Source organism: Lipomyces arxii, assembly GCF_038497795.1.
Source record: "Lipomyces arxii strain Phaff 12-163 unplaced genomic scaffold V1512scaffold_31, whole genome shotgun sequence".
NCBI lineage: Eukaryota > Fungi > Ascomycota > Lipomycetes > Lipomycetales > Lipomycetaceae > Lipomyces > Lipomyces arxii.
In genome coordinates, this window is record NW_027117730.1 from 69,092 (window position 1) to 80,284 (window position 11,193).

Below are 11,193 nucleotides of genomic sequence, written 5' to 3' on the forward strand. Positions count from 1 at the left end.
ACGCTAATTTCGATCGGACTCAATTGAGTCAGTTTGCATCTAAAAACCCCAAATTTAAAGTGCGAATTTCTAGCGATCTCGAGGCGTGTTTTGTGTCGAAAACGTCGTCGTCATTATTGCTGGGACTTTGGCTCTGTTGTCGTGCACGGTTGTATGTAGAAATGATCGTGACTGTTAATTAGAACCCTACTTGTATACTGTAACCCTGTATTACACAATACCCTCGATATTTGCGATTTACTACCCCTGAATCAACTTTAAACTGGCATCCCGTACTCGGAGGAGTACATCTTCACAAGACAAAATACATGAAAAACACTGTACCACAAGATCCATCTTCGGATGAAGCAAGACAATTGTTAAATACGTTTTGGGAAGATGGTGTAGATCCGTCTCAAAGATTAGGGTTTGCACCATCAATAAGAATTCCGTTTCTCATGGCTGCAACTTCAATCATTACAATCCCGCTCGGTCTGTTCAAAGGCACAAACCGGAGCGGATTAAAGTATCTCGCCGAGAATACACACAGATTACCAACAACTGTTCAAGGATGGTATTATTATCATAAACAGCGGAATTACGTCGTTATCAGAGACGGAATAGTTGAGGCAGTCAAGTTTGGAGGACGTAATCTGGCGTTTGTCACCGGGATTTTTGGGATAGAGGCGTTAATGGACTATGCGCGTGGGCAGATGGACTTTGTAAATACAGTCATTGGGACGTCAATTGTGGGTTTTGTGTATTCGTATCGACAGCGTATGTGTTTTACGAGTAGTGCGAGCATGTGCTAACCGCTATAGGACATCTCCCAATGTCACAAGTCAGGAGTACGGTCAAGTACGGAGCTAGAGCTGGACTGGTGTTTGGACTACTGCAAGATGGGTTGCAGGCTGCTAAAGGAAATTTATGGTACTTCAATCTGATCCAGCACCATTTCTTTCCAAATATAGAAAGATAAATACATTACAATTACCCACCGTTACCAAATCCTACCAAAAACAAATATAAACCAAACTACTCTTCGTCCTCGTCGTCAGTCATGTCTTCTAGTTCCGGTACCGGAAAGTTTAAAATTGCGGCAATGCCTGTGAACTGGTCAAGTTGCTTTCCTGATTCATGCAAACTCGAAAACACTAACGCCTCGCCTCCTTGCGCCTTGACCTGCTCGACCATGTCAATATACTGTTTCCTAATTTTGACGTCGTCGCTTCGAAACAACCGGTCGGAAATTAACAATGTCTTGACCGCGCCGCGCTCGACCGCAGCCGCAACATGTCTTGGTCCGTACCATGCTCTCGAGCCACCAAACTCGTCGCCCTCATTCAGGACTTCAAAAAATTTCTCTAGCGTTGCAGATTCTTTTGCAAACTTGGTGTCTGCTAATTGAGACAGCACCTCGGGTGATCGTAAAACCTCATTGAGTGCGTGCATGTGACCAGACGCGCAGTGGACAAGCAGGAATTTCGACTTGGACTTCAGAATGACCTTGCTTGTTGCAGCAGTTGGGCTGCCTGAATCTACGTCGCGCGCAGCAAGGCTGAGCAGATGCTTGTACAGGCCGTCGCCAGTAAATCCAGGTGATGCAATGATGACAGCTTTTAGTTCGTTGTAGTTGAAATTTCGTGCCATTGCGGTCGCAACATTGTCATAGAATCTGTTCAAGGCCTTGTCATGAGCAGCAGCCGAGTCCGCAGCTCGTTTCCGTGGAATCGAAAACTCGATTCGTTGTCGTAGCAGCGTCATGTGTTCAGTTACCAGACAAATGTTTGCCAACCCAGGTTGCAGCACGACCGCACCTGCTTCAGCTCTCGACGCCGGATCGCACGCACTGACGACAGTTTGTAGCGATATCGAGTCCCACGGCGCAAACGATAATTTTCTGATTGTAAATGCACGATGAAGTGCTAAGTCGAGTGTATGGTACGCACCCAGACGTACATGCGGAGACTCTTCTGCGACCGGGCCAGATGCATGCAATGCGCCGCCTGCAGGATCGAAGTCTGTCTTCGTGACTGTGATTGCAAGAACAAGAGATATTCGCTGTGACGGTGCGTTTGATATCATTTCACCACTGCCTTCTTTGTCTTTTTCTTTTGATATCCGCCTGAAACGTCAATCTATTGTAAGAATAATGGTAAACTGTAGTCTTTACCTAAATGTACTACTCTTTAACACATCACCAACATGAATTATATTGTACGCGTGCCATAAATCCGCTGGCTCTTCAGGCAACAGTCGTATTGAGCCAGCACCGTCTTTATCCAAGTTCTTTGAAAGTAATTTCATTGTTGTTTCATGAATTTGTTGAAAAACGTGAATGAACAAGATCAGTTTACCGAGACATTATACGTGTGCGGCTCAATATTTTATGTACAATACCCTTACTTAAATGCTCAATTAGTACCATACCCTTATATACTACAAGTTACTTTTGTCACTTCCCCCGGATTCTTCCACAAATTTTAGTAAATGATTACATGATTACTAAGTTAGTTCTGTATCTACTTAAAATGTGCTGTAAAATACAATAGATCTGCTGTACTCATTGGCGCCTGCACTACGTCTACGCCTGCTACGTTTTAACCGACAACGCACCACGACAAAACTTGCCGACCTGTGGCTGCTTCCTTAGCACGAACACCCCTTCCCCCCCCCCCAACTCTACCCCTTCACCGTTCTATTCTAACCATAAAAAGTAGTCTCCATCATCGTCTGGTCTCATCACACTGTGTCTTCCTTTAAAAAACTAAATAATTAGTAAAAATTCACCCTCTCAACAACTTCCGACGTCGCACTATCCCGGGTATAAACCTACAAACCACTCTCATCAACGCCGCATCACTACTACGTTCGTTCAAAGACCTAAACGTGTCCTTTGTCTTTTGTGCTGATCATCGGAGAAATTGAGCGTTTGCTCGGATATTGAGTCTGACCGCTCTGTACCTGTGCTCTTACATACTCAACCCCACTACTACCACAAGTAGTACAAGCAGTACAAGTATTAAGCACCGTCATACCATCCGTACCGCCATTGCTTTCTTCACCAACACTTAACTTCCTCATCTTCGCATGGCGGCATTTGTCCATCTCATTCGTCATGTCCTCGTCCTCGTCGTCTACTGACACAACTCACCACCATCAGCATCATCACCATCATCATCATCACCACAATCTCTCAAACTCTGAAGCTCTCTCAATCTTCTCAACCTCCTCTTCAACCGAATCAACTACTTCTTCCTCAGTTTCTCCTACAAATGCAACTTCATTACCACAACCTTTCCCGTCTCCTCGGCTTAGCACCTTAGCTCGTATAGGTCACTACATCGCCGGAACAACCTCGACGGCTACAGGCACACGTCCAATGCCATTAGATCTATCTGCTTCGTCCTACTCTTCCACCGGCACAATGAGTGACAGAACTCCGAGCATACAAAACTCACCACTCACTCCGTCTATTCTCTCGCCTTCTTCAACACTCACTCCAAAGCATATTACCAGACCGCCAAACTTGGTATTCAATACCGATACCCCGTTATCTGCATTTAGCATGGATCCACTAAGTAATCGGGCTATTCTAGCTGGCAGAGGATGTATGTCATTTATTTTCTTGTTATTTGCAAACTAATTCTGACTGAATAGATATGAGAGTTGTCACTATCAATCCTGATGAGATTGTTGAAACTGTTGACGTACAAGCATTATTGCCGCCCACGGAAGCAGAGCGCATAGCATATATTTCAGACATGCAGTGGTGCACAGGTCCGTACTCAAAACTGGTCGCGGCAGCATCTACAAACGGGTTCATTACACTCTACAACATTGAATCAGACGGGTCCAGCACCCCAAATAGACTTACTGGTCATACCCGGACCGTCATCTCGCTCGCACTGAGTCCGTTTAATCCGCATTTACTTGTCTCAGGTGGGCTGGATAAGCAGATCAAGATCTGGGACTTGAGAGCAGGGAAGTACGCTGCTAGTGTGCCAGTCCCAGAGTCTACCAGGCGGGTCCGGCTGTCGCCAATCGATGCAAACAAGTACTGCGCTGTGTTTGACAATGGCTGGCTAATGAGCTGGGACATGCGGAATCTGGCGGTTCCAAACAAGAGGATATCAGCACATAGTGGGCCGGGTTTTTGCTGTGATTACCATCCTCAGCTCGACGTTATCGCGACCGGCGGTCGTGATAGGGCAATCAGAGTGTGGGACATGAAAAACGAATCTCCAAGACCGTTGCCGACCCACGAGATCCCGACCGCAGGTGCGGTATCGAGCGTGCTGTGGCGCAAACCGACTGGCTACGAACGTCAAGACTCGGTCGACGACTCATACCTTGCCAGCTCGTCTCTCAGTGTCGGAGATTACCGGATCCAAGTCTGGAACCTGCGTCGGCGATTCGTGCCTGCTTATGTGGTTGATTTTCACGATGCACCAGTCACGGCTCTCGCATGGGCTGGCGAGGGATTGTACGGTTCGCAGTCGGCGTCCACGGTCGACGATTGTGAATTATCTGACGACGAAATTGGGGAAGATGTCAACTTGCGCCGGCGGCAGCGCACATGGTCGTCTGGCTCGTCGCGGCAGCTGACAAAGCGGCATCGGCCAGCAGGAACGCTGTGGGCATGTAGTCGTGACCAGCGCTTTGTTGCGCACGACGTCGCGCGCAGCTGTCCGCGCAAACCTGTATATTCTTTGTCGCACCAAGCGTTCGCGTGGGGTCCAGATAACGAGTTTGCGTTTGCGTCGCTCGACAAAAGCAAGATGCGCCCAGACGGACTGGTTGACCGGGTCGCGATGGCTGATTCCAGCACGCCGCATAAGCGTTCGGGCGGGAGCATGGTCATGCGGATGATGATGCGACGCGCGCCTGAGACAGTGCCAGTTGTGCCAACGCAGTACGTTGCGACGGCCGAGCTTGCAAGCCTTGAGTTTACAAACACGGTTGAGCCTGGTGACGCGGACGAGGCTGAGACCAGTGTCAGGCGAGGGGATTCGAAGAACAGGAGCGCGTCAATTTAAAACGTTGTATATAGAAGGCATTTGTGTTTGACATTTTGAGATTTGCTTAGAGCCGGCGCCTGGTATTGTTTTAATGTGTTGCTTGGAGTTTGTTATCAGATACATTAATCAATGTAAAAGTTATAGCTATGATTTCCAAAAGTAACGCTGTATGTAATGTACATTCTAATTATATAATTAAGCAAGCCATACGCCTGTCTTGTCAATCCAAACTTTTAACACTACCCGTTCAAAACAAAACAAAAAAGATGTATCACAGAGTGTATCTGACATACAACTCGTCAACGAAATGAGGATGTTTGATCCCCGGCGGTCTGGCAACCTTAAAGTCCTCGACCGATTCACGAACAGGCTTGTGCATGCGTTCAATCATGTAAGCGCAGATCAAAAAACCTGTTCGGTTAAAGCCGTAGTGACAGTGCACCGCGACAATACGGTTCAAGTCAGTCCCGTCCGGAGTGTAGCAGATGGAGTCAACCAAGGCAATGAACTCGTGTACCTGCGTTCGTGTGGGTGGGATCTTGGATATGGTCGGGAATTTGTGGTAAGCGATGCGTTCGAACGAGCTTGGGGCGTACGGTGGGTGATCGCGCGAGATGTCGATGATGTCTGTGATGTCGGTGTACGTGCGCTCGACCGAGACCGGGTTCTGGTCCGGGTCATCCTGTCTAAGTGTTTTCATTGCTCTGAAATGCGAATTGCCAATCACCGGCGAGACCGACTGCACGTTCCGCCACTTGGCCTCGTTCTTGAGACTCCACTTGTCATCCCGTTTGGCAATGTCCGCCAGCTGCCATCCTAGCGACAGCCGCTCATCAACACAAGACACGATAAAGTCGTTCACGATCCCACATACCGTCTCGTGTCTATCTACCATACACATGTGTCCTGCACCTGGTATGATTGTCGACCGCACGCTCGCGACACCGTTGTCATCTCTGGCTTCACGGATGCAGTCCGCGATGGCCTGCGCCGCGTCAGGCGGTGTCACGGCGTCGTTCTGCGCACCAATCACACACACTGGTATTTTCAAACTTGCCCAGTCGGCGTACGACGGCAACTGGACCCCGGCCGCCATCGCGAGCCACACCGGGGTCCGGACTTGTAAGTTCCATCTGAGCTGGCGCCGTCTGATCTTGAGCTGAGTCTGCGCGTCGGTGTCAACCGCGGTGCCCATCATGCGTCTCACGGACGGCGATTGTAATCCATCTTTGCGGTCTGAGTATCTGAACATGTCGAACGCCCAGGCTGGCATGTATTTTGCGATTTTCTGAGCGTGAAGTGTGCTTGGAGCTAGTGGTGCCGGTGGACAGATCGCGACCAGGGCTTTGCATCTTGGTGTCATGTCGGGCAGTTTCGCTAGAAGACAAGTCATGGCGGTGCCGAGTGAGTGGCCGACAAGAACAACTTCGCGGTCCTGGCCGAGTGACGTGTCAATCACGGTCTTGATCAGTCCTACTAATGACGGTGTAGAATACAACTCAGCCGGCAGGTTCAGATCCATCGGGGCTTGTCCACTTCCAGGCAAGTCCATTGCAAGCACGTCGCCGTAATACGAAAAGAAATCCACCAGATCATCAAACTGCTGCATCTGCCCACCCAGTCCATGAACCAACACAAACGCAGGAAGCAGTGCTGGTGTAGGGTTCCGGGCTGATGCAGCCGACACATTGACCGTCCTGACCGTAACATCGTAGTAGACTGAACTGCCCGGGATTTTATGCGACACGGTCAGTAGTTTGCCGTCTCGTTGGGTCAAAGGAGAGTCATCTAACGTTGGGTCATTTAGCACCGCTTGTTCGAGTTTCGTGAGTTTTCTTGCGCGAGGAATTAAATAGAACCGAACAGCAATTGCGCATACTCCTATTAGTAGTATTAAAAATAACCAGAACGTCATTTGCTGTGTGATTTGGTGGATGTGAGAATGGAGTGGGAAGTGGTGAATTTGGGTTATATAAGCAGCAGCCCTAATTGAAGTCGAAAGAGCTCAGAGACATACGACGGCATATAATTGTTTGTTTACGTTTCCAAATTAGTATCATTCAAGTCTTTTTATTATTTTCTTCATGACTGGAATTGTCAATTCCTCTTGTTTTCCGTTTATATTCAGCCGGAGTCTCCGCTTGAATACCTGCAATCCACAATCCCTTCTTATTCTTCTGTGCTTTAATCATTTGATCTGTATATTTCTGTTGTGACCGACTGGCCTCAGGACTCTCAGTTCCTTCATAAAGAAACGCGTATCCTGCCTTTAACATCTCAAGTGATACGTCTTTTTTACCAAACAATTTCCATATTGTAATTTTACCTACTGCACGTTGATATTGATCCAGCGAGTACAGAGTAACCTTCACGTTCCGTCCTAGAACATAGTCCGTCAGCCATGATTTGGCCTCTGAGCTAAATGGTTGTGCCTTATTCCCAAAGTGCGCTCCTTCTGGCGCGTCAATCCCACTTAATCGCACATTTATCGTCTCCTCAGACAGCTTTTTCCCACGTTTGGGGTCTCGTCTCAACCGCATCCTTGCTTTGGCCTTGCTTTGACTCGGGATCCAACTTCGTACAAGTCTTCGGATGATTCCTTCATTGTTCTTTGATCTCCGCCAATGATTTTCAAATGGTACTCTTCTCAGCCAATTCCAGCCCGCTAGAACCCCGCCTGGAGTGTGGAATATCCTGACATTATCTCCATCCCCTACAAAAACAGCTCGACCCTTGATCGTCTTGGTCTGGGCGTAATAACTCGAAGGGATATCTCGTGCAGTCGGAATCCGCCTTAAACAGCGCATGTAAACCGTCATGCAAAGCAGTATTCCTCCTGTGAGCAATGACGACTCAATCATGGTCTCTCGAGAGAAATACGACCTTTGACTCTGGACATTTTGGACCTGCTTCTCCTCGTCATCGTCAGTTCTTCTGATCCATACCATGCTAACAGTGCATCCTATACAACCGTGAAATCTAGTTCATTGAGTGGTTTGATTTGTAGTCATTTCAGTCGAGATTTGTTTGTGTCGATCTCTTTCAGTGGAAACTTTGTCTACCTCAACCGCGTTAGTTCAACGGCGCGTATTTCAACAACGGGAACAAAGATTACTTACTCTGTTTATTTGTATCAAAATACTATGTATACTTTAATATTTATATAAGGGTCTTGTGTCGAAATTGTCTATTCTTAATTCCGTTTAAGTTATTCACCAAAGAATTTGAAATTAGCAGTAACTAATTTGACCGTTAGAAATATCATCATTGTTACCAATAATTATCTCCATTAGTATTTGTACTGATTGCACTGCTTGCACTGCTTGCACTGCTTGCTCAGGTGGTGATCTTGTATTATATAGCTTTCTCTTTGGGGGTATAACGGTCTCCTGTATCACTTTTTTTTTACTTATTCGCGTCAAACAAAGCGCGTAATGATCTTTGACACTAACTACGACTCGTAGACGCGTAAGTAATGAACAATGCGCTTCTATTTACATGTAGTCACGTGCCTTCAAGCAATGCGTTCACGTCAAGATAATCCAGCTTGTACATTTTACACGGCCGTTTCTTTGCTGTAAGGCCAACTTTGTTTAAACTATCATCGTGAACCGATCAATTGCCTGTAGCTTATAGGCTTATCATTGCTGAGCCTTGCACCTGTTTCTGTATATAAATTCCGACTTGAGTTCATTCTTTTATTAGTGTCAGTGGCCCTGTGAGCCTTTTTCGATTATGTCTGTAGTTACTGTCTACGTGACCAAGTATGTTTGTCGTATCAGGAAAGTAAGATTGAACCATACCCCTTGGTAGTGATAAAGCCAGTAGTCTATTCATCCGGTCCATAAAAACTTTATGTACTCGCTCTAAACCGCATTTTCTTCATTCATTTGAGCAAAATACGCGCCTTCGCCTTCGAGCGAATCGCAAGAATTCGATCGGCGAATACTCTTTATCCGGTCCAGCATCCATGCAGACGTGTACTTTTCGCCGTCTCCTACCTCCTTTTGTCCAAGTCTAATTACATCAGTCAATCCGCACCAGCCTTTTTTATATCGATATTGCAGGCAATTTTCCCACGCCTCGCACGCGGCCGCGCAATCTTTCATGGAGTGATACGCTGTCTCAACTGGGTTCTTATGGTCGTTTTCCTTTTCCAGAGAGTATTCCCTTGAGTCAGCTAAATTATCCCATCTATGTCTCGTTTCGGTGATGTAAGGCATAATAAACTCCTTATAAACATCTTTATAAAGAATCGGCGTATCGGGTGAAAACTTTCTCTCAAATTCGTACAGTTTCTCAACGTCATGGGCGTGCAAGTGGTGGAACGTAACGATTTCGGCACACCAGTTATCCTTTTTAAATCGAGCCGAAATTGGCGGCTCGCCTTGAATACGCCAAGAAACATAAGGATACGTAGCACCAGACAACACGTGAATGTCTCGGTCTAAGAAGGCGTGCGCAACGACGTGGTCACCACAGCAATGGCTTTTGGTAAATTCCTCATATTGGAACTGCAGGTCCGGTTCTGCCCCAAACGTTTTCCTGACTAAACCGCCTGACATGATCACACCTGATCCACCGTGTGCAAACGGCTCATTACCCAAATATGCGACTGACCCCATGTACAGCATGTCCGAGCTATTCAAAGTCCGCAGCCACCGCATCATATTTGGCCATAAAATGTAACTGTCTGCATCCATAAAAATATACCACTCTGCGTCTGGCCGGGTCTTGTACGCGTGTGCAATCATGGGCATGTTCTTAAATCGGTCAAGATCCCAAGCCCCGTGAATCTCGGCCTTGGGGTCGTACAACTCAATGTTTGCGTGCTCATTCACCAGGGCTGCCTGCCGGCGGTACATTTTCAATTCATCTGATGCTTGCAAATCGGCAGAGGTATGTGATAAAATGTCAATGACCGGGATACCGGCGATCTTGTCGGGAGAATCAGAATACAAAGCAAAGTAGGGCACCTGAGGCAACGTCGTGGACAAATGAATCGGAAACCTGTCCCATAGCACCGTGGCACCAGTCTTAATCATCAGAAATACCTTCTCTGTGCCCGAAGTGTATGATGTCCGGTACGCATTTGCGTATGTTCCAACTGTGTGAGTATAAGTTGAATTGTGATTGTCGCTCTCAATCGGCGGTGGACATGATTGCTGCAATATAGGCACTAATGGCCGAAACGTGTCTCCAAGATAAAACAGAGTCAGTCCAAAGCCCACTACAGCCAAGGAAAGAAACCCGGCAGCTAATCTGCGTGGCGCTGCTCATGATCAATCAGCCTTCATTACTTGACAAAATACCCAAAGTCGCATAGGATGAAGTAAGACTTACTAAAAAGTTCTAAAAGTCTCATAATTTATAATCTCGATACGCGGTAGCACCTAAACTCATTTAAATGGGCTGGTAAAGCGTGTGAGAATGTCGTGCTTGTGAAACGTACAGCTCTTCGTGCCAAATTAATATAAGCCGCACCTTCTTTTTAATAAACTGCGCAATGACCCCTTATTCAACACGCAGTCAATGCTTGTACTGACAATTCAATGGCCGGATAATGCTATACAAAGCAAAATATACGGCAAAGCGTTTGTCGATACACAAGTCAAGTACGTTTATTACGCAAAGGTGCAAATACATAGTTTAGTAGTATATTCTGATCACGTGATGTTTGTCTATAGTTGTGAAGTTACGCGTCATCGTGAGCGCGAGTCCCGATTCTGATCCTGGCTGCCCCACAAACTGACCCCAATATCGGTCGGTGCCATTCGCCTACTGTTCGCTGTCTTATTTTGCTCCCTCTATTTTTTCTTTTTTCTGTCAGTTATCTCGTCTTCAGGTTTTATAGATTTGCTACTACTCATTAATATGAATTACTTTTTATCAAATCGTTCTATGATAGACGAATACATTGATACATGATACATTAATACACTTATATATTATGTTTGTTTTCGATAGACAATAGAAGATGCATTTGGCGGATATGGTTTTGGGCGCTGGAATACTGACTGAATAGGAAAGTCCGCTTTTCATTCTGCCTTCTTCTCTGTCGACCTTGTCTTAATCTCTTTGACTGTTCTGTGTGTGTTACTGTTTTCTGTTACTGTTTTCTGTTACTGTTTTCTGTTACTGTTTTCTGTTACTGTTTTCTGTTACTGTTTTCTGTTACTGTTTTCTGTTACTG

The 11,193-nt window shown here is 46.4% G+C and overlaps 6 protein-coding genes across 6 annotated transcripts; 2 read left to right on the forward strand and 4 right to left on the reverse strand.

Annotated features, from left to right (window-relative positions):
* The first annotated feature begins 277 nt into the window (after positions 1-277).
* Positions 278-1,143, forward strand: V1512DRAFT_268183 (uncharacterized protein). Its single transcript, XM_066917420.1, has 2 exons — positions 278-756; positions 801-1,143. Exons 1-2 carry the CDS (start codon positions 309-311, stop codon positions 956-958), a joined length of 606 nt encoding a protein of 201 aa, XP_066769263.1. The 5' UTR covers positions 278-308; the 3' UTR covers positions 959-1,143.
* Positions 934-2,298, reverse strand: V1512DRAFT_268184 (uncharacterized protein). Its single transcript, XM_066917421.1, has 2 exons — positions 2,153-2,298; positions 934-2,104 (listed from the first exon to the last, which is right to left on the reverse strand). The coding sequence occupies exons 1-2, from the start codon at positions 2,284-2,286 to the stop codon at positions 1,015-1,017; spliced, it is 1,224 nt and encodes a 407-aa protein (XP_066769264.1). The 5' UTR covers positions 2,287-2,298; the 3' UTR covers positions 934-1,014.
* Positions 2,299-2,763: 465 nt separating this feature from the next.
* On the forward strand, positions 2,764-5,150 carry V1512DRAFT_278333 (WD40-repeat-containing domain protein). Its single transcript, XM_066917959.1, has 2 exons — positions 2,764-3,590; positions 3,640-5,150. The coding sequence occupies exons 1-2, from the start codon at positions 3,098-3,100 to the stop codon at positions 5,016-5,018; spliced, it is 1,872 nt and encodes a 623-aa protein (XP_066769265.1). The 5' UTR covers positions 2,764-3,097; the 3' UTR covers positions 5,019-5,150.
* On the reverse strand, positions 5,144-6,949 carry V1512DRAFT_268186 (Alpha/Beta hydrolase protein). The gene has a single exon (XM_066917422.1). The coding sequence runs from the start codon at positions 6,913-6,915 to the stop codon at positions 5,272-5,274; it is 1,644 nt and encodes a 547-aa protein (XP_066769266.1). The 5' UTR covers positions 6,916-6,949; the 3' UTR covers positions 5,144-5,271.
* Positions 6,950-7,054: 105 nt separating this feature from the next.
* On the reverse strand, positions 7,055-8,102 carry V1512DRAFT_268187 (uncharacterized protein). Its single transcript, XM_066917423.1, has one exon. The coding sequence runs from the start codon at positions 7,946-7,948 to the stop codon at positions 7,061-7,063; it is 888 nt and encodes a 295-aa protein (XP_066769267.1). The 5' UTR covers positions 7,949-8,102; the 3' UTR covers positions 7,055-7,060.
* A 602-nt stretch (positions 8,103-8,704) lies between these two features.
* Positions 8,705-10,679, reverse strand: V1512DRAFT_293294 (uncharacterized protein). Its single transcript, XM_066918329.1, has 2 exons — positions 10,344-10,679; positions 8,705-10,272 (listed from the first exon to the last, which is right to left on the reverse strand). Exons 1-2 carry the CDS (start codon positions 10,363-10,365, stop codon positions 8,867-8,869), a joined length of 1,428 nt encoding a protein of 475 aa, XP_066769268.1. The 5' UTR covers positions 10,366-10,679; the 3' UTR covers positions 8,705-8,866.
* Positions 10,680-11,193: the final 514 nt, after the last annotated feature.